Genomic DNA, 20,913 nt, shown 5'->3' with positions numbered 1-20,913 from the left:
GACAGGATAGTCAAGAGTGGGGGGGAATAAACACCGCAAGACACACAACAACAGTTTCTCTATATGCAATGGAGCTCGGCAATGGTTAGATAAGTATATACCTTCACAGAGAGAGAGAGGAGTATAAGAGGAAGTAGCCTCCTGACTTGATGGTAGAGAAACAGCAATCTGAAGCGGCTGTTGTCCAGAAACTAATAGATCCTATCGCCCATCCGCTTTGGCCGTCTCCTCTTCCCCTAGAGCCTACTACTCTTCTTCTCCTTCCTATACACAACTCGCTACTCTTATGTTCACTTCTTGACCCTGGATGATGTGGTCTTGCCTCCACCGTCCAGGGGCTCCTTTATTCCATTTGTTTGTTTTTTTTTTTTCTCTTTCGCTTCATTTCCACCTGATTCCCGGTCTGCCTTTATTTTTTTCGTTTTACTTACTGACACATCTTTCTCGAGCCATTTCATTTGGAGAGTTTTCCCTAGCCCTTGAAAGCTTTTTTTGTCTTTTTTTTTTTTCTGTTGTTCCTCTCGATCAACTCCGGTAGATCCCCTCACTAACACCGGGGGCTCTGCACGTTAGGGAGACGATGAACTGCGGGATTTCTAGGAGAAAATGATCCTGACATGCTCTACATTTAAGAATAGTAGCCCCAGCTTGCTGTCCAGCTCTGAAGCAGATCTCCCTATTTTCCTTTCGATTCGAGTGATGCGTGGCATAGAAGAAGAACCAGAGGGGGAGATTGTATCGTAGCACACTCTTGGGAGATCCTCCTTTGCTATCCTGCCTTTTAGAAGAAGAAGAAAAAAAAAAAAAACAAGGCCCGAAAGTTGTGTCTGTTGGCCTCGGCTATTGCCAATCAAAATCCCGATTGACTGTACGTAACAGTATTCTTTTCTGTCCGCCGATTTCGTCCCGCTTCAGTTGGTCAAGATATACCCTCAGTCAATTGCCCGGCCAACCTCAAAACTCTCCCCCCTCCCCTGTCCTGTCTCGTTTTTGTTTGTTTATTCGATGTTTTCTTGTTCCCGACAAAACTGATACGGGGACTTCCTAGTAGACAAGGGCCCTTTTAAAAAAGGTAGAAGACAACTTGTAAATTTCCCTAGAAAAAAAAAAAAAGAAAGGTCTTCAGGGAACAGTGGCTGTCGCAATACTACTCGTACATTTGCTAGTCAAAGAAATCCTTCCTCGAGATAAAAAAAAAACAAATAGGAAAATAACAACAAAAAGAAATACGAGGATAAAAACATGGACGATCTTGACCCGTTCACAAACGATTTTAATCTGTCCTTTTCCCCTCAATTTCTGTTTGGCGAGTTCGTAGGGATCGTTTGTTTATTGGAAGATCTTCTTGATTTGTTAGGCTCTTTTTTTTTGTATGCGTGCGTGAACAAGTTCACATTTTACGTACCGTACGGGGAGTGTCGAAGGAGTGGTCGAACTGTAAGGGCTTTAAAGGTCGCATTAAAAAAAAAAAAAACGAGAGGAAACAAGCCAAGAAAATCGTGCGTCGCATTCTGTGCATCACTTGCGCCTTTGCTGACTTTCTGAAACTGTCCAACAGCAATGACTAAAGGTCATCCGACACTGGGCGTCATGTGACATGCAAGTTTGCCTCAATGTAAGCAAAAAAAGAGAAGTTGGAGCCAAGCAACTCCCCTTTTGGATCTCGTACCATTTGGACTTTGTTGTTATTGTCAACAAATCGAGTGAGAAAAAGGAGGCGCGCTAAGCCCTTGACGTGTCACCTTCTTCTCTGAAATTCAAAAAGTCAAACATCGCACACACACCCTTGACGAAATGACCCTCAAAAACACAATCCATACAAATGAGTCATGTTTCCCAGTGGTAGTGCAATTGCTATATGACATCATTAGCTTGCAATTGTGCAACCACTGGACACGTGATTAATTAACGCGAGATGGATACCACCTTTCGCTTTCGTTGCGCATTAAAAAAAAAATTCTTCTCCATTTCCCGTTTGATTTGAATTCGATCCTATTTCGCCTTGGCGCGCGGTGATTCACCGTCGATGACCCACCATTTCCTGTTTGTCGATTTCTACTTCAGTTTTGAGCCGCGCAGAATTATTGTTCAAAGATCGAATCAATTCAATCCCTTTCATCAGCTCGTAATTGACGCCGCCTTCTCTCCACATTTTGAATGTAACGAAACCATTGCAAACAGAGTCATGACATCACCTATGATAGAAACAGAATCAGCGAAAGATCAAGAGGGCAGCCTGCACTAGAAACACACACTCCTGTATTCAACGTACATGTTAAAAGACTCGATTGGAAACAGATGTGTTTAGTTTCAACAGTGCAGCAGTTCCTCCTCCTTTTTTGCTTCATTCGTGGCTGGAAGAAAGCGTGTCTTTCTTTTCGGCCTTCCAACATCTCGTCTTTCAAGAGTACATCCTTATTCCCACTCACGACCTCAACCGCATCTCGTAAGGTCACCGGTTCGATTCATCGTCGAGCGTCTGTCTATTTTCTTGATACAGATATATACATGTACGACACACTGTCTTGTGTGTGAGTGTATATTATTGTATATTTATGCGTTAGCGCATCAATAAGGATCGTTGTCACGACTTTTTACTTGCGTGTGTGGCCGGGAATATGCGGCGATAGATTCTCCGAACTTTTTTTGCCGCCCGTTTCATTAGAAAAAGTGGTCGGGCATCTTACTTGTGGCGAATGAGGTCGTGACCGAACGATGCTTGCACGCGCCATCGGATTTCCTGTTTGAAATTCGCGCACAAACAAGCGCGTTGCTGATTGGCTGCACTGAGGAAAGAGTAAACCTGTCGCCTCAAATGACGCCAATCATTTCTGCGAGTGGGAACGTTAGCGAAAAAAAAGAAATTACAAGTTGTCTCTTTAGAAGATGATATTCTTTCGGCGGTGTAGATTCGAAAGGGTCGTATAGGTTTTCTCGTGGAGAAGCGTGCGCATCGCGAGATTATAGTTTGACGTGGGGGAGGTAGGTGCTGATGGGCTCGAAATTGCGCAGTCAGGTAGAGAAAAAAGAGTCGTGGGCAAAGCCATATGATGGAATGGAAGTCGGGGATGGATGGATGCGAGCAGAGATTGCCAGATGCAGGAGCTGTATAGTGCTCGTTTCCCCCCTTCGTCCTTTTCACCCCACCCTATGTTGGCGTGTTTCCTTCTATATCTCTCTGATTTGTCTTAGCCTTGGCTGCTTTATCGGCCGTCAGCAGCAGCTGTTGCCGGACCAGGGGGTCTTGCTTACTCCGTGCGTCCCTATTGTGTCGCTAACATGCGGACAATAGCCCTCCTCTTTCTCTGCTCCTTCACCCCGTTCCCTCCTGTTCACTACGTTGATGCGAGATTGTTTTCTTCAACGCACACTTCCATCAACTTTCCTGCGCTCGCAGTGAATGGCCAGCTCCATGTCGACTTCAGGCTTGCTCCTACCCACGTAGCCTCCCTTCTAAACAAAACAAAAAAATAAATGATACATACGGTACGGGATGTGTCTGCATGCGTATTCGGTTTATTAGAGCGGAAGATGGGTATGAGGCAAAGAGGTGCTTCTTCCCTACGTAACAGCACCTTGCCTTACACGTACACTGAAAGAATAACAAAAAGGAAATCAAATTGTTCGAAGCCGGTAGCGGCCGGTGGCCAATAGTCAACTCCTCTCCTTCCCTCGGACGCAATATCGTGCGTGATCGGTACTCGTTTATTGATTCAATTCAAGTACAAAAAAAAAATTGATAGAATTTCATGTTTTTCTTTGAATCCACTTCTTATTTTGTGATATATCGTATTGTTTTAATAACTGTTGGTTGGACAATTACTCTGCTTTTCAAATTACCCGCGCACGGGTTACACCTTTTTTTTGCTTCTAATTTCTTGTATTGACCACACACACACAGAAAAAAAAGGAAAAAGACAACACCGGTTTATCCCTCAATATTGTTTTCGGACTGCAACTTGGAAATGAGTGCGCTCTGTTACGATGTTGTATACGTGTTCAAAAGCGGTAGAAACCATTGCCTTGAACGGCCGTCGCTCGATGTCATTTCTTGTTTTTTAACGCTCTCGCCGCCGTCCGTTTCTGCTACATATAATGAATGACATTAGGTTTTTATTGGACGTTGTTCTCCCGTGCCGCTCGACTGACTCATTACTTTTCGTCTCGTATAGTTATACTCGTCGTTGTCATCTGTGTGTGTATGTGTGTGTGCGGTTGTTGTTTTTCCCCTATCGCGCAACCGTATCCGCCCCACCACCGCCGTCACCAGCGCTCCTTTGGTTTTTCTTGTTCTTTATAACAGTAAGAAAAAAAAAAAAAAAAGGGCGGCGATGGTCTAGCCCTTCTTCGTCTCCTACTTCTTAGCAAGCTTGAATGTAATTAATGAAGCGACAATGACGCATAGCGGGAGCCGCGGTGACAGGTTGTGCGGATAGGGGTTGGATAGAGGAGAGAGCCTCCTCCGAGCTGTGTGAGAGCCGTGATGCATAATTGCCGCTTCTCTCTCTCTCTCTCTTTTCGCGCTTGCGTCTATTGTGGATGATAGACTCGGTCGCTTTCTTTAAGTGCATTACTTCAAAGTCAGGTTTTTTTTCCTTATTTTGAAGAGGGCGTCCGGGTGAGGACGAAGAGAGAGTCGGCCCTCTCTGTGCAATTACTCTTCTTCGTCTCTATTCTTTTTTCTTTTTTTTTTGTGTTCCATTCTACTCCATTTCTCGCGTCCGTCCTCCTCCGGCCGCGAGAATTGTTCTCGTAGCGTCCTCTTCAATTGGCTAGTCTCATTCTCTGATGAAGAAAACCTTTTCATTCGCTTTGGTAATCCCCTAGTTTTATGTGCTTTCATTTTGAGCCGTGGATCTATTGCAACCATGGCCGCTCGGGCTGACAAGTGTTGGCTGTACCTTATACTTTGCCATTATTTGCTGTACACAATCAAAGCATCTATTCGATTTGAATCGTTCAACCAATTCTTGGTAGTAACTTGATGCTCCCAATAGCACCCTTGTCCCGAGCCCTCCCTGCCCCACCACCACCCACACCCATCGACGAGAAGTTGCGCACCATCAGCGCGCGCAACCCACCTCACAGCATCAGACGTTACGCGATTCGTGTGTGCGCCGTAGACGGACGGACGGGCCAATGAATCCCGCCCCGCGATCTCTTGTGTGTACGTTTGTCTGTGTATGTGTGTGTGTGTGTGTGGTGCTTCACTCTCCAAATTATGGCTCAAGAGTGAGCGAGAGACGTGTGGAGTAAAGGAGGGACTTGACGCTGCGGACTGCATCAGCACGCGGCCAGTCGTCCACCAGCCGTCACACCCTCTGCACCCACACAAACACACGCACACGCACACGACTCCTCCTCGCACTGATAAACAGTCCCCTAGTCCCTTCTACCTCTTTGACATTCACACACGCACACATTGCACTGCACTCCAAATCACTTAGTCACGCAACTTGTTTTGCCTCACACAGTTTCGTTTCGATTAGTTAACATTCCAGCTGTTTTGTTTGTTTTTTATTGGCCGTCGTTCGTTCGTTAGTCAGTGTTATAGCCTATATTGCCGTTGCGAAAACGAATATAGAGAAATTCCAAACGTTTTCTTTTTTTAATGGTGCGCCGTGTTGAATCGTTATTTTCCAATCATTGCTGACTTGGCCGACTGTTAAACCACTTGCAAGTGTCGCTGACTTGTCTGGCTGGTGACCGTTAAATCACCATGGATTATCGCCAGTTGCTTCTGAGTCAAGCCAACGCTCTGGCCGCGGCCGGTTGTTACGATGGTGGCGGAGGCTATTCGTCCGCCTCGTCATCGGCGGCAGCGGCCGTCGCTTACAACCAATCCGCAGCCGCTCGCACCTACTCGTACCGGCTGTGGACTTTGGCCAACGTTCTGACCGATCCTTGTAGGCGTTTTAACAGACACACACACACATTCATTTCTTTGTTTTCCTTTTCATATCCCGTTTTTCTTTCTTTATTTTGTTGTGGAAACATTCCCAATGTTTGATTAAAACTTCATCATCAACGACCCTGTTCTTAACGATGTTCTTGTTTTGTTTTTGTTTGCTTGTCTAGGGCCATCAACGGGCCGTCAGGAAGTCGTTGCCGAGTACTTTGCCAAGTGTTGGCTCTGCAGCAAGGGCTTCCCGTCGCCGGCCGTTCTACGGGAACACCTGCAGAACGTTCATCACGAAAGCGCGGCCGCCATCGCCGCTGCCATGGCCGCCCTTCAACAGCAGCAGCAACAACCGCAACAACAACAACAGCAATCGCTTGCTGCAGGCGGAGTGCAGAACACCATTCAACCTGTGACGTCAGTTCCTGTTACGACCAGCACGTCTTCGTCTTCGACGTCGTCATCATTGTCATCGTCCTCATCGACGGCCCTCCACCAACTGCAGAAGCATCCGCACGCCTGCCTCCAGTGCAGCGCCACCTTCGCCGAGAGAGACGAACTGGAACGGCACGAGCTGACTCACTCCCCCACCGCTCAAGTGGTAATTCAATCAATCCGGCAGCTTAATAGAAACGAACCATCAATCGTATGATGATTGTATATGACTCGACCCTTACTTCCCTTGCTCCCTTCCGCGTTTCGTCCTCCTCCCCTCTCACACCACTCGGTTTAGTGCGCAGAGACGGAAAGACCCCTCACGAGCAACACTCAAAAGAACGTTCAATTTTCGTCCGACTCAATTTCAGTTTTATGCTTTTACGACAACCTATATCATATCACTGCACAGCACAAATAATATAGAGAAATGCTTTTGAGCCTCGTTCTATAAGGTTAGAAGAGGAAAAGGGAGCTCATCAGGGGGATATGCCTCTCAATCTTGCGTTATGTTAAGACTGCCTTGCCCAGTTTTTTACTACCAAAGTAAAAAAATGGAATGGGTCCAGCGATTTAAATTTTTTTTTTTTTTTATAACTTATTTTTTTTTATCGTCTCACAGTCGTGCGGCGTTTGCCAGAAGAACTTTGCCAACGTCTACCGCCTACAGCGTCACATGATCAGCCACGACGAATCGGCTGGATTGCGCAAATTCAAGTGCACCTACTGTGACAAGGCCTTCAAGTTTAAGCATCACCTCAAGGTACTTATTGATTCGAAACTAGCTGTCTTGAAACTCATCACTAATTCATTTTTATGAACTCGTGAACATCATTTAGGAGCACGTTCGGATTCATTCTGGCGAGAAGCCGTTCGAGTGCGCCAACTGCGGCAAGCGTTTCTCCCACTCGGGCTCGTATTCTTCTCACATGACCTCCAAAAAGTGCCTCATCCTCAATTCCAGAGTAAGTGGCACATATAATTTAAGGCGAGAAGTAATCACTTTGCCTTACTAATTCGTCTTTGATTTCATTTGAAACCAGCAGAACAGTCGACCACGTCTGCCAGTGATGGATCAGAAACCCGTTGCCTCCAATTTGGCACCCGTAGCGCCATTAAGAGCGCCCAGTCCGGTCATCGGACGCCGCAGCTCGACACCGACATCGGCCAGCGGTGGTAAATTGAACAGCAGTAGCGGCAACAACGGCTTCAATGTCGTCAACCGCCACGTCAACGGCTATGCGCCTGTCATGGGCTACCCGAGCCTCTACGAACCGCCCAAATCGGTCAATGCCGGTGTCAATCCACCTGGCCCCCCACCTCCACCGCCTCCGCCAGCTCCTCATTATTTCAACAACATACCGGGAATGGGCTATAATACTCCGGGCCTCGCCCACCTTCATCAGTACTTGGTGGCCGCCCACCTTGCGCATCCACTGCGCAACGTCCCTCTGCCCGTTCACAGCAACAATAGCAGCACCAGCCCCGTATACAAAGATGTGGATCCGGTTGCTTTGGCAGCCGAACTCGATCGTAAGAGGAAGCGCTCGGATTCGGGTATTGAAGATTCGACGACCAAGCTTGTCACGGATTCGAAGCTCGGTCGCTATCAGCAAAACGATGCCATCACAACTGGACACCAGTCTCCAGCTGAAATCGAGAAAGTAAAAAAGATCCTTGAAACTGTCAACGCCAACGTCACACGTCAACTTTTGGAGGCCAGCGTCCAGCGTGTCAAGAACGTTCAACATGGGCACTATATTCATCACCCGTTGAGTTCCAGTCCTCACGAGAATAAACATCATGATTACAGCGAAGGTAAAATTTGATTTTGTGTGACCCTCTATGATTGGACATGTCGTTTTAACGTGTTTTTGTTTTTCCCCACTTTCTTTCTTGTTCGTTTTGCCTGCGAACGTAGGATTGGCGGCCAAAATGGAAGATGATAATCGGCACGTGCAGGTCTCGCCCAATATAACTCCCGGACTGGAGGATATGATCGAAGAGGTCCCCGACACCGATGACCAGCCGTCTGTGCCTCATCAGGGCGCGGCTGATGACGATCTGAGGGAGGACGCTGCCAGCGAAACTGGCACCGACGATTCCGGTCTTGTTATGGCGCTCGACCAGGACAGCGTTAATGGACAGCGCGATGAGAACAATCCTTCCAACAACAATCATGGGGTTGGACACCTAAGCGCGGGATTTTCTGTTGGTGGATTGGCCAAGACGTCAGAACGAACCAGATCGACAATATCGGAAGATAAAGCAGCCGTAAGTCTTTGAATTTGTGTAAATGTCGGCAACATTGTGAATAAAAAAAAAAACTCATTCCAATAGATTTTGAAGAGATATTTCGCTCAGCAACCTCGCCCTAAACGCGACGAGATTAACCGACTGAGCCGCGAACTCAACTTCCCGCCGCGAGTTATTCAAGTCTGGTTCCAAAACGCCAGAGCGCGAGATCGCCGAGAAGCCCTGTTTAATGTAGTCCATGGTAACGAATCGTTCCAGTCTCGTCTCAGTAATGGACATGGACCCACCACTGAACACTATGCAAACCAACATTTTTCTGCCCAGCCGACGGACTTAAGGTATTCATTTCCACTGGTCAATATTACTGTCAGACTTCATTATATGGAATTGGGTTTTTTCTTGTAGTTCCACGGCCGAACACGAGGATTTAGATGAGAGTAGAAACATGGAAGAGGAAGAAGAAGAAGAAGAAAACGAGCAGCCATTGGACCTGACTGTCAAGCGAATAGAATCCGAATCTCATGCGGTTGTACAGCGACCGCAGCTTAGAGAGACACCAGGAGTCGTTGAAAATGGTATGAAAATGGAAAGGAATTTGACTGGAACGTCTGAGCTCACCGTGTCGGTGAGCGTGAAAGAGAACGGCATTGTGCACCCGAAGAAGCGCAACTGGATCAAAATGGAAGAAGAGGATGATTCCTTCCCTCACGAAATCGAAGAGTGGAAAAAGACTTTTGCCGCTGGACTTCATTGCGGGTAAGTTTCTTGTGATATCTGATGGATTATGAGATTTATCTTTAATCATTTCTTCATTTAATAATGTAGAGTCCAGCGCTGTTTCAACGGTAAATTGTCACCGCAGTCGTCAGACATCTCCGGAGCTGAAGAAGAAACTTTGAAACGTTCGTCATTGGGACCAGTTGGATCGTGCGACGAAGGCAGCGAATCACGTGACACAAGCGGTGATGATGGTGGACACACCACTCCTACGACGAGCATTACCGCTCGTAGTGGAAAGAAAGCCAAATTCGGTAGTGGTGGTAGCGTCACGGGTGGTAGCAAAAGTCTTACTCCAGCACCATCAACCGTAGCGATGGCAGTCGGCGACAACAGCGAAGGGCTCTACTCTTGCGACCAGTGCGACAAGAGCTTCTCCAAACTCAGCTCTTTGACGCGCCACAAATACGAACACTCTGGTAAATAATTGGATTTTTTAAAAACATTATTTGCTTCATCACATCAGGCGGATATTTAAGCCCAACATTTGGCTATTCGATCATGGCGGATGTAGCATTTTCTAAGCTAAATTAAAACTGGAAGACTTTTAGGATTTTTTTAACATGATTTTGTCATTTGAAATTGCAGGTCAACGGCCGTACCAGTGTGACATGTGCCCGAAAGCTTTTAAACACAAGCACCACCTGACGGAGCACAAGCGATTGCACAGCGGAGAGAAGCCGTTCCAGTGCCAAAAGTGCCTGAAACGCTTCTCGCACTCGGGCTCTTACAGCCAACACATGAACCATCGTTTCTCCTATTGTAGACCGTGTCCAGCCAGTTCCTGAATGAATGAAAACAAAACGAACGGAAGCAACGACGATGACGACTTAATCGCTCATTTTGTTTATTGCAACAACAGAACATGACCAACGAAACGCGCGTCAGCAAAAATCGACTTTGTTCTACGTGACACAAAATGCGTCTCCCGTCTATTTGTAAGGGAAAACAAAACAATTCTTTTGCATCTTTCACTTTTTCGTGGTGATCTGTCTGTGTGTGTTTATGTATAGCTCTCTCCTTTCATGTTCTCGTGTTAATCGGTCGTTTAATCTCGATCTATGATATATGCAGATAGGTGATTGTGCAGGATTCAGTGCAACGAAAATTCTCCTAAAACGCCGCCTCGCTTAAGAGGCGAAGCGTTTCCGTTTCCTTTTTTTAAAATTTCATTAAATTTTTTTTTTTTTTAAGTCGAAAAAACGCTACGGTAGTTTCGGTAGGCCGAATGTACTCGCGTGAATTTCTTCAGCCCGTGCCAAAACATAGTTTATATTATATGAACCTAAAATTGATTACGCATAGACTTGTATATATATATAAACTGGTTGGAGATGAATGTAGATTCTCGGATAATCTTCAGCGGTGATTGAAGTACCAAGCAATACTCATGTAAACTACAAGAAATCTCCCACCGGTTTATATATTGTTCGCTATATATCCTCGTCTTTAATCCTAAGTTTCTTCCATAAGGTATCGAAATTACCATTCAATGTCGTTTTTCTTTTCCCTTTTAAACAAAATGGGTGTTTAAGCAGACATACGAAAAAAAAAGAGCTCTTGTCTTCCTTCACGTTAAATGACATTTGCTTTGCGCATGGATCAATGGTCTTTTCTTTGTTTCCATTGTTTTTGTTTAGTGAACCGATGAGATGTGGGAAGCAATTTTTTAAATTCAGTTTTTATTTTTTCATTGAAAAGCGGGACTGTTTGGTTTAATTCTTTTGTTTTTTAAAAATAGTTTTCCTATGGTCGCCAGCCTAGTCAGGGTGCACCACACGTGCAATCTCTTAAAAAAAATCTGTTCAATTGTTTTTTCTTTTTTTATATTTTTGTTTTTCTGCGTTGAGGCTGGTTGACTTTCAGTTTGACAGGTTTGAATATGTAAACATTCCTTATTTCATTGAAAACAACCAAGAGAAAAGAAATTCTAAAAAAAAAAAAAATTAATAAGAGAAATACTCAAGGTGCTTGTCTTTCAAGTTGTACCCTTTAGTTTCCTTATGACTTCTAATGTAGGAGAAAAACATTATTCGATTTTTTTTAATTTTTATTTTTACCAAAAAAAAAAAATTCTTTTAACCCGTTTCTACAAATTATTTCTTTCCCCATCCGTCTTCCAGCCAATGTCCTAGCATTTCTGTCAAGTTGATTTCATTGATTGTTCTTTTTTCTATGATCGTGTGTTTGTCGGACGAGTTGTTGGCCTACTAGTCGGCCGTTATATCCGCAGTGTTTATGTTGTCCCATATTTTCCCCACCTTTGCACTTGTTTACTGATGGCACGGTTATGAAACACTCCCTTCTCCGGAAAAAAAAAATTGCCCGTTCGTTTCAACTGGTATCTCTTTCTCTTTGAAGTAGAGTCGATCACAATCGCAAGCCTTGGATATTGACACAACAGAAAGAGAAAAAGCTATTCACGATATGCAAAGTCACAGGTGCCATATGTTTTAACGTCTTGCGTTTCGAACCGCTCTGTCTACATCTCCTCCCTTCCCGCGAGACGCATTCCAATGCTTTCAAGACCTTAAAGAATCTATTTGGTGTGTTATCATTTGCTCTTCTCTTTGTAATGCGCATGTGAACGATTCCATTTTTATCTGGCTAGTGATGGACGGAAATTTAAAAGGAATGAAAAAAAAATTAAGAAGAAACAAACAAAAAAAAACACAAAAAAAAACAAACAACAAAAACAAACAAAAAAATAAAAAAAAACAACCGTGGTGCCTGTTTCACCTTCCATCAATCCAATGAAAAAAAAAAGAGATTGACCCTTCCCCTCATTTCTGTCTCATTCCTCCCTACTGTCATTCCTTCATCCGATTTTTGTATGTTTTTCTCCTCTCGGAAAAATTCGACTCCCCTGTTTCAATCATCTTAAGAATCTCTCAGTTTGCGGAATCTCTCTTGGAATGTTTTATTTGTTTTAAGATGGAAAAATTTAAAATTTTCCGTCTTTCCGTCTCTCATTTATCTCTGGTTATTTTTGATTTTTTGATTTTTTTTTTACTATCGAATGTATAGCTAGCCAATGTTCTGTGTCAATGATTATATACAACGAAACAGATTTTTTTTTCTCCCGTGTAATGTGGAAAAACTACGAATATGATGTGTGCATTCAGAAAAAATTGTTGTTCGCGCCGTTTTTTCTTTTACGAAATTTACAATAAATCTTTCTCCATTGAAAACGCATTTTTCCATTGCATTGTTAGTCTATTTTACGATTCAGGTTACATTTTGATCCAAGTATCCAGCAATGGTTCATTCAGATTGTGGTTATTTTATTATTTTTATTTACCTAAGAATCAATTTCATGATTTGGCAACGTCAAATGTAAAAACTACGGGCAATCAAATTTCGACTTCAGTTCCGGCGCCAAGAAGCTCTCCTACAAGTTCGGACTGAAAAGAGCGCGCATTCGGGTCAGAAGTCTTGACTGAGGAAGGATTTCTACTAAAAGTTCGGGCGCAAAACACGTGGCAAATACCATCTGCCTTTTCCAATTCTTTTCGTTTGCAATTATTGCATTTTCGGTGATAAATGCTAGTAGTCACGTGAAAGCAGAGAACTCACTGACATGTTCTCCAACTTTTAAGCGGCATGTTGAGAAACTGAAATGGCTAATGTACTAAACAGGTAAATATTTCTTTGCTTATGGGTGTAATATCGTACATGGTTTTGATCTAGCTGTAGTTAAGTGTCTGAAAAGTTTGCACAACCATTGAAGGAAACTTGTTAAATGTAAAAACGTCTAACAGTTCAATATCTCAGTCTGAATGCTATTTAGAATAATGATTTTTAGAATGTATGTTTGAGCACTGAAAACTTGGTTATCTATCACTCAATTCAATGATCTTCAAATCCTGGCATTGGAAACTGCAAAGCAAACTTGTTCACCTCACTTTTCAGAGCAACCATTTTGGCTTTGATTTCCTCATTGCTCTCCAAATAATCCTTGTAATCCTTCAGTTTACTTGTTTTTTGCTTGACCTCTGAAGCAATCTGAATTGCTCGATGAAAGAACTCCACCATCTGTTTAAGAAAGTTATTGTCAAAAACGAGAAAAATGCTAATAAATTTCAACACAAAAACCACAAATAATTTTGGAATTTGAAAATGATTTGACAGGTTAAAAATTTTTTTTTTCTTACAGACCTGCTCAAAATCTTTTTCAACAAATCCTCTGGATGTTAAAGCTGGGGCACCCAATCTTAAACCCCCTGGTGTCATAGCACTCTTATCTCCTGGACAGGTATTTTTGTTCACTGAAATAGAAGTCCTATTACAGACCTAGTTAATAAACAAATGTATTAGTAGGATGAAATGTTAAGGTTAACTGGTGCTATACAGACCTGTTCTGCCCTAGCACCATCCAAGCCTTTTGGTCGAAGATCAACCAGCACCAAATGAGTATCTGTACCCCCAGAAACTAGCGTATATCCTTTCGCCATCAATGCTTTTGCCATAGCCTTCGCATTACGCAAGACCTGCTGCTGGTATTCACGAAATTCTGGGGTATTTGCCTAAAATAGATTTTGGGTCTTAAACTGAAATAATATTCAATATATTTGTTAGATCACACCTGCCGGAGAGCAACTGCAACTCCTCCGATTGCGTGATTGTGAGGACCACCTTGCAGAGATGGGAAAACAGCCTGATTTATCTTCTGTTCTAAATCGTACAAGATGTCTTTGCCTGTCTTATCCTTGGCCTTGACACCGCGACGGAAGAAAATCAACCCAGAACGTGGACCGCGCAACGTCTTGTGCGTGGTACTTGTAACCACGTCTGCGTAATCGAATGGGCTCGGTATCACTCGACCAGCTACCAGCCCACTGATGTGCGCCATATCTGCCAAGAGATAGGCTTTTACCTCGTCGCATATCTGGTAAGTCCCCATAAGAATTACTTCTACTGGTAGATGGCGTATGCATCCAAAAATGATAGAATTTGTACCTCGCGAAATGTTTTGTAGTCGAGTAATCGAGAATAGGCCGATGTACCAGCAATGATGATTTTGGGACGGAAAAGTTTGGCTGTTTTGCGGAGCATGTCATAGTCAATTAGCCCTGTGTTGACGTCCAGTCGATAAGGCATGGATTCAAAGTAGACTGACGTGGCGGAAACACGCTTTGTATCACTCATGAAGCCGTGTGTTAAACTACCGCAATGATGAAATGTTTAGAAAAACTCAATCTTTTCGTGATGTTAAACAAACATACTGTCCACCGTCAGGCAAATCCAATCCCATAATACGATCATGGGGCATCATAAGGGCGGTGTAGGTAGCAAAATTGGCTGGGGATCCAGAATAAGGTTGAACGTTTACACCCCATTTTGCTGGGTCCAAATTGAAGGCCTCCAAGGCACGATTTTGGCACAAGATCTCTATTTTGTCAATAACTTCAGTTCCACCGTAATATCTGTGATAACAAACCATTGAGTTACAACCAAACGTTAAATCTAGATTAGGAGTTGACATGCCTTTGATTAGGATAACCTTCTGAGTACTTGTTGTTGAGGCATGATCCCAGGGCTTCAAGGCCAGCACGGCTACAGAAATTCTGGGATCACAACCTTTTGATATCAACTTTTGCAAATTTCCCATATCAGAAATTTTTACCTCTGAAGCAATGAGTTCTAATCCTTGTTTTTGTCTCATCTTTTCCGCGTTAATGAGAGCCCACATTTCAGGATCATCTTGAGCTAGGGATTCTTGTCCAGTCCACTTAGACATGCATTTTGATCCAAATACTCGAACGATAGGTAATCGAACCTGGGTCGGAAACATATGGATTAAACTTTTCACTTTTGAAATACCAGCATTTTACCTTCAGGGTAGATGTTATTCTGTTCATATTAGGGCTGTTATACAACAAGGCAATTGTGGGCTAGCTGATACATACACTATTTTTTCGTCTACGCGTCTAACATCTAAATATTCACCAGAAATTCCGAAGTCCACTTGTTTATTTTGTTTGCGCGCAGTTGCCAGGTTGATGTTAACGTGAATGAAAGTATCGTAAATCGAATTTAAGCACTTATCGACTGCTCAATAGTCAGTGCTGACTTCCATTTACTTTATTTGTTTTAGAAAAATGTGTCTTTAAGTGAAAGAAAATGGGCAAAAGCAGTAAAACGATATTCAAATATGCGAACAAGTATAGAAAGTGTTTGAAGGTTAAAGAATCTCTTGACCTGTTTTTTTCCAAAAGCAACAGACAAACTGATAGAAATGCAAGAGTTTCTAAGATTGCCCCGTTTAGTAATTTCTGGTTAAAATGCATTAAGCGCCGGAGCGTCTATGAATTGTTATCTGAGCACGTACATTTTGCCGTTTTGAATTTAAAAAAAAAACTTTTATTTTTTTTTTCTCACGAGAGTTGTCTGTATTTATCTGCGCAATTGGAGCCACAAAATTGTGTCATTTTTTAATGAAGGGGGCGGTGTGATGGAAACCGTTAATCTGATTGCTGTGGGGAATATATATCATTGGAAAGAAACACAAGATGTAGATCCAATTTGTCAATTTCAATGCGTAGAATTTGATGTTTATTCTTGTTTTTTTTGCCCGCAAGTTTGTTCTGTGGAAAGGGAAGGGTGCAATTTTTTAAAACAGCCAGGCTTGAATTTGTGCTTAGCATTATCCAAACTGGAATAAGTTACTTGTGGGTTGCAAAGCTAAATGAAAACCCACAGCTTTTCCTTCCATTCACAAATAATTGAGTTCACTGGATAACGTTTATACATGATTCGGCCTTGGAGTCTTGCGCATACGATCGACTTTTACGAGAAACTTTAAAACGAACGTCAAATGCCGCTGGGAGTCGTTATTTTTTTAACAACAAAAAGATTGATCAGTAAATAACACAATTTGAAATTCCAACGGCATTTGAATGACCTAATACTTTTCTAGTGCGGCATTTTCAAAGTAGAAAAAGTGCCAAAAATTGGTCGATATCATCATTAGACGGTGGTTTAGTAAGCGCGGTAACTTGTGGCTACGTCACTTCGTTGGTTTAAATTTGGACAACCGTGCACTTGCGGATTGGAAAGTAGGTTTTTTTTTTATCCCAAAGGAAACACCTTCCCTCTTTTAAAGATAAACATTGATCCCACACCGGCTGAGCTAATGACCCTTTTTGTTTGTTGGCCCCATGAGGATGTCCTCTTGGATGTCCACGTACGATAGCCACCAATAGTCATCCAAAAATATATGGGGGAAAGTGAATCGAACAACAAAATTGGGAAAGTGGTGACTTTTCTCCTATCGTAGAATCCATTTCAAGTTTCCCTTTGCACGATTCGCAATGGTAAGAGGAAGAAAAATTAGGTTACTTTTATGAAAGGTGTAAACTTTAATTATGGCATCATACAACATGTACTGATTGTGTGATAACTCGCCAACCTTCGTTCTCTCGGTGTATGTAGAAACTTGCCATTTCCAGCAGCTAATAATGTCAACGTGAACAGTTTAATAGCCGTTTTCGTCAACAATAACCCGTCGTATCCATTGCACTTGATGCTATTGTCTGCTTTCATTTCGACTCCTTTCAACATTAAGTAATTTACTTATCGTTAGCGTACCCCAAACTCTTAGCATGCATTAAAAAAAATCAGATTATTCGTCATCACCACGCTGAAGCGGGGTGGACATATGTGGTCATGGTTTTCAGCAAGATTTGATCCGTTATGAGCGATGGCTTTCCTTTTTTTTCGAACGGCGTCCAAAATTTTCTGAAATCGGATTAGGTTTTTCCACGTTTTAAAGGCCTTTTTGGGTTTGTCGTCAACTTATCTGATGTTTTGAATATGATTTAACTGGTGTTGCGCCAACTTGAAAGTAAAAAGATGGATGAAAGCCATCCACCTCTTTGTTCAGTGAATACCCAGCGGGAGAGCTGTTCGATCTTTCGACTTGTTTTGCTACGGTGTCCTCTTTTGGTTATCTGTCTTACCACAACTTCTTACCGTTTCTATCACGTGGTTTTATTGGTCGTGCGATGTAGGTCCTGGTTATCCGTTTTGGTCCATTGAACACACGTAAGACTGATATAGAGCCCTTCGAATCGAAACCAAACGTTTATCGTGCGAAGACAAAGCTTGAATTTACATCCACTTTGGTTGGATTTTTTCTTGAATTAAGTTAAACAAGTTCTCCTAGCTGAAAAATTCAAGAATCAAAACCAATTTTTCACGTCTTAGTAAAAACAAAACAAAAAAAGAACAAAAAAATCCTTTTGACTTATTATTGTCGGCATAAACTTTATAGGGGAGAGTTCGTAAAATATCGCGTTATCCACAAAAGGAAATACTCTGAAAGCTCATTAGGTCCAAACCTAATTTGATGAACAATTAAGAGGAGGAAAAATTTTCTAAACCTCTATGAACCTGAAAATGTATTCAAAGAAGCGTCCAGAGTCGTTAACGTGCGAGTACAAAATATTTCACGCTGTAATTGCTGCGAGTTTACGGTTAGATTGGACAGTATTCAGCTTGGGAGAAATGTAATGGGCCGATTTGCCGACAAATGATAGTAAACGGCTACAAACAACCACCCGTGTGGCAAGGAAGAATAGTTAAAGCTACCTCTCTTTATACAAGGAAAAATCAGAACCGAACAAAATCTCAACTAGAAAGCGTTAAAATTTTGTGTTTTCACCTTTGTTGTTTTTTTTGTGTCTTTTGTTTTTTTTTTATCGGCGATGGTTTACATTCGTTCTCTTGGAAAAAAAAACAGATTGTGATCTGTGTTTTCTTGTTTTCCCTCGGTATAGTCAGCAGCACTCACGTTTCGAGCGCAACGTGTAGTAAACTTACTATTCTAACGGCTTTAGTAGACTGTCGTATATAGATAAAGAAATTATTCAGGCAAAAACGGTGGAATCTTGCTCGCGTTCGACACTTAATGGACGAAGTGTGTGAATGTTTTGCTTTCGAAATGGACTGACCTACTCGTCTAAAATCCTTGAACTAAACGACTGACATGATATACCATTTTTTCGGTGTTTCTATTTTCATTTAAACATGCGCGTCGGTCAGTCCACATAGAATCCGAATATTTATTATCCAACTCAACTTAATGGCTTTGATTATACCGTGCGAATGCGTAGCTGGCTTCAATTATAATAAAATTAAAAGGCTCACAGGCGAAGAATCGTGTCCGTGCAAGCTAAAGTCCGTATTATCAAAAGAAAGTTTCTAGGTCGCATGACAGTTGCATTCATGTGTGTTTTATAGTCTCGTTTTTATACAGTATTTTCTGTCCGAGTGCGGCTTACCGTATCCAAAAGTGAACGGCTTAACGCTGGCATTTTTTCTTGAATACGTTTCGCGATGCGTCAAGGCATGAACGATTTAAAAAAAAAAAAAAATAGGTTAGAGGAAAAATAAATGCCACAGAACACAGTAGAGGAGGACCTCCTGTTTTGTTTGCCATCAATATGGTAACCTACTGTATGGTTGCCAAAGTTCGTTGTCCGACAGGCTCTTACTGCATTTGACCATTACTTCTTTTTTTTTTTATCGAAAACAGTAATGTTTTGCTCGCCATTAAATGCTGTGATTTCTCTTTCGTTTGTTTGTTTCCTGAAGAGAAAATTACCACCCTTGGAGACTGTGATGTCAATTCAGATAATCGCAGATCCAGGGGAGAGTGTGTGTCTGCAATTAGCTAGCAGGTTAAACGAACCTCATAGGCTTTTCAGCGAAAGCAATCATTACCGGAGAAAAAAAAAAATACATCGATTTTCTCATCTTTTTTCGTTCCATCACCAGATGTTTATGTAACTGGATATTATACCGACATAATGTCAGTTCGTCATTCGACATTTTCTTTTTACGTGTTGATCGAGTGTTTTCTGCCAAATAAGGAAAACGAGAGAAGATTCGCCAAAACGTTTTTACTGCCTGAGCTTTCCATTGGAAGAGTGTAGTAATGTAGTAACCTTGCCAAACACAGCTGATCCCATAAAAAATAGAACGTTGTGAGTGTTTGACGGATGCGCTACGTTTCGTTTCGCATACACGGCGCGCTTTTCTTCATTGATATTCTATCGTGGTTTCTCGTGTTCACCTGTCATCAGCACAATAGATCTAACGGCTTTTAACGGAGATGCGTTACGTTCTTTGGCGGTAGATTTGCATGCGGATAATCGAAGGTCATCAGAGAGAAAGGGAAATAGAATTATTTAGACTTAGACCCCTTTTTCTTTCTTGGTAAAATCGAGTGCTTCCTTCGCTCAATCAAACGCGTTGTGTAGGCGAAATGAAAAATGATGATGCTGGAAGAGCCCAGTGATCCACAAGACTCTTACATGAACCTATAGCCCGTGGCTTGGAAAGTTGGTCAGCGAATTCATAGAGCCGGCGATCCATTACCTTTTTGTTTGATAGCATCAACAACGGTGGAGTCGGACTCCATCTGCGAATGCAAATAATATCAACAATGCGCATGCTATAGATTCTTTTACCATCCTTTTCTTTTTCCAACAATCTTGCTTTTCATCGTATCACTTTCAAAGCGCTCGCACTTACCCAAGCGCTTCTATCTCTGGATCAGGGAGAGTTTTTGCGGAATTATACCCGTCACCGTGAGGAAGGAAGACTCGCGTTAGAGAACTGCTTGTTGACTTTCCCTTTTTGTTTTTGTTCATATGTGGGACTAGTTGAAGACCGGCCTCCTTTATCCAGAATTTTCTCTTGTCCATGGCTTTTGAATTCTCAATTCTCGACCGCGACGAGGACGATATGCATTTGTCGGTTGGCTGAGAGGACCAGCTTCGAGATGAGAGAAAACGATGCTCCTCAATTTCACTGGCCAGCCAAGAAAAAAAAAGACAAAACAAATCTAATTTATTTCAGTTGACTAGAAACCGTCTTGTTTGACAGACATTGGCCAATCTTTTCCATCCGTTTTGGTGGGATAGACCCTTGTTTTAATATTCAAATATCAAAACAAACACTATTGCCCGTATTTTGCATTTCTAGTGTGCGTCCTACGCGAAAGGAGGTAGGGCTAATAGGAAATCATCCATCATTTTCAAACGACTGAAAGAGGTTGCTAGTGGCCCCCCTGCTGTATTGATTTTTCCCGTAAGAATCATAACCTGCGTTGAGTTTGTCGTGTCTGTTTTCTGACGAAGAAAGGGATCGCGGGGTTTTCAAGTGTGTTTGTTCAGGCATAGAAAACGCTAAATGCGAGGAACCCCGTTGATTGGACTGTCAGCTGGTTGAATCTTGGAAATGTTGTACAAGGATTAGTGTTGCCCCCTCCCCTCTGCCTACCTACCTGTCAATTGTGAATGACATTGAGGAATCTTTCATCTTAACGTAGGCCGTGCTCGACTATCAACCTGTCTCAGTCGTGCATCCGTGTCAGGTCTCAATGTCACATCTTGAGAAAAGCATAAGGGACGTTGTGTAGTAAATATCCATTCTTTTCTTTTTTCTTCATCTGATTTCAGATCGTTTCGTGGCGTGACTCGTTCAACAATAACACGAAGAGAAAGCAAAAAAAAAAAACAAATAGCCCCAACAAAATG

The 20,913-nt window shown here is 42.5% G+C and overlaps 2 protein-coding genes across 5 annotated transcripts in view; one reads left to right on the top strand and one right to left on the bottom strand.

Annotated features, from left to right (window-relative positions):
* LOC130685628 (zinc finger protein 1-like) overlaps positions 1–11,245 on the top strand; it is a 40,739-nt gene extending 29,494 nt beyond the window's left edge. For 3 of the 4 annotated variants that reach the window (XM_059494649.1, XM_059494648.1, XM_057508956.2), the window contains exons 5-13: positions 6,079–6,500; positions 6,957–7,097; positions 7,174–7,299; positions 7,381–8,152; positions 8,256–8,608; positions 8,675–8,928; positions 8,996–9,346; positions 9,416–9,786; positions 9,956–11,245. In XM_059494649.1, coding sequence (XP_059350632.1) covers positions 6,079–6,500; positions 6,957–7,097; positions 7,174–7,299; positions 7,381–8,152; positions 8,256–8,608; positions 8,675–8,928; positions 8,996–9,346; positions 9,416–9,786; positions 9,956–10,155 — 2,990 coding nt within the window. In that variant the 3' untranslated portion in view covers positions 10,156–11,245. Of the gene's footprint in view, positions 1–5,531; positions 5,907–6,078; positions 6,501–6,956; positions 7,098–7,173; positions 7,300–7,380; positions 8,153–8,255; positions 8,609–8,674; positions 8,929–8,995; positions 9,347–9,415; positions 9,787–9,955 lie in introns of those variants that run through there. The other variant, XM_059494650.1, reaches the window with a different exon arrangement.
* A 1,756-nt stretch (positions 11,246–13,001) lies between these two features.
* LOC130685599 (serine hydroxymethyltransferase, mitochondrial-like) lies at positions 13,002–15,569 on the bottom strand. The gene is made up of 9 exons (XM_057508918.2): positions 15,202–15,569; positions 14,994–15,146; positions 14,855–14,934; positions 14,593–14,793; positions 14,327–14,531; positions 13,953–14,255; positions 13,723–13,893; positions 13,526–13,660; positions 13,002–13,402 (listed from the first exon to the last, which is right to left on the bottom strand). Exons 1-9 carry the CDS (start codon positions 15,226–15,228, stop codon positions 13,217–13,219), a joined length of 1,461 nt encoding a protein of 486 aa, XP_057364901.1. The 5' UTR covers positions 15,229–15,569; the 3' UTR covers positions 13,002–13,216.
* Between the last annotated feature and the right edge of the window lie 5,344 nt (positions 15,570–20,913).

This window comes from Daphnia carinata, chromosome 3 (genome assembly GCF_022539665.2).
Source record: "Daphnia carinata strain CSIRO-1 chromosome 3, CSIRO_AGI_Dcar_HiC_V3, whole genome shotgun sequence".
NCBI lineage: Eukaryota > Metazoa > Arthropoda > Branchiopoda > Diplostraca > Daphniidae > Daphnia > Daphnia carinata.
Note: the sequence above shows the minus strand (reverse complement) of the source record. Positions and strands in the feature narration are given on the sequence as shown.

What these genes read in the sequence shown, in the direction of transcription:
- LOC130685599 (XM_057508918.2), bottom strand. Translation starts at nt 15,228, where the DNA reads ATGAACAGAATAACATCTACCCTGAAG. An exon ending in GATTTGCCTGACGGTGGACA is followed by an intron (nt 14,532 to 14,592) that starts GTATGTTTGTTT and finishes TCATTGCGGTAG; the next exon opens with TTTAACACACGGCTTCATGA. An exon ending in ACTACAAAACATTTCGCGAG is followed by an intron (nt 14,256 to 14,326) that starts GTACAAATTCTA and finishes GGGACTTACCAG; the next exon opens with ATATGCGACGAGGTAAAAGC.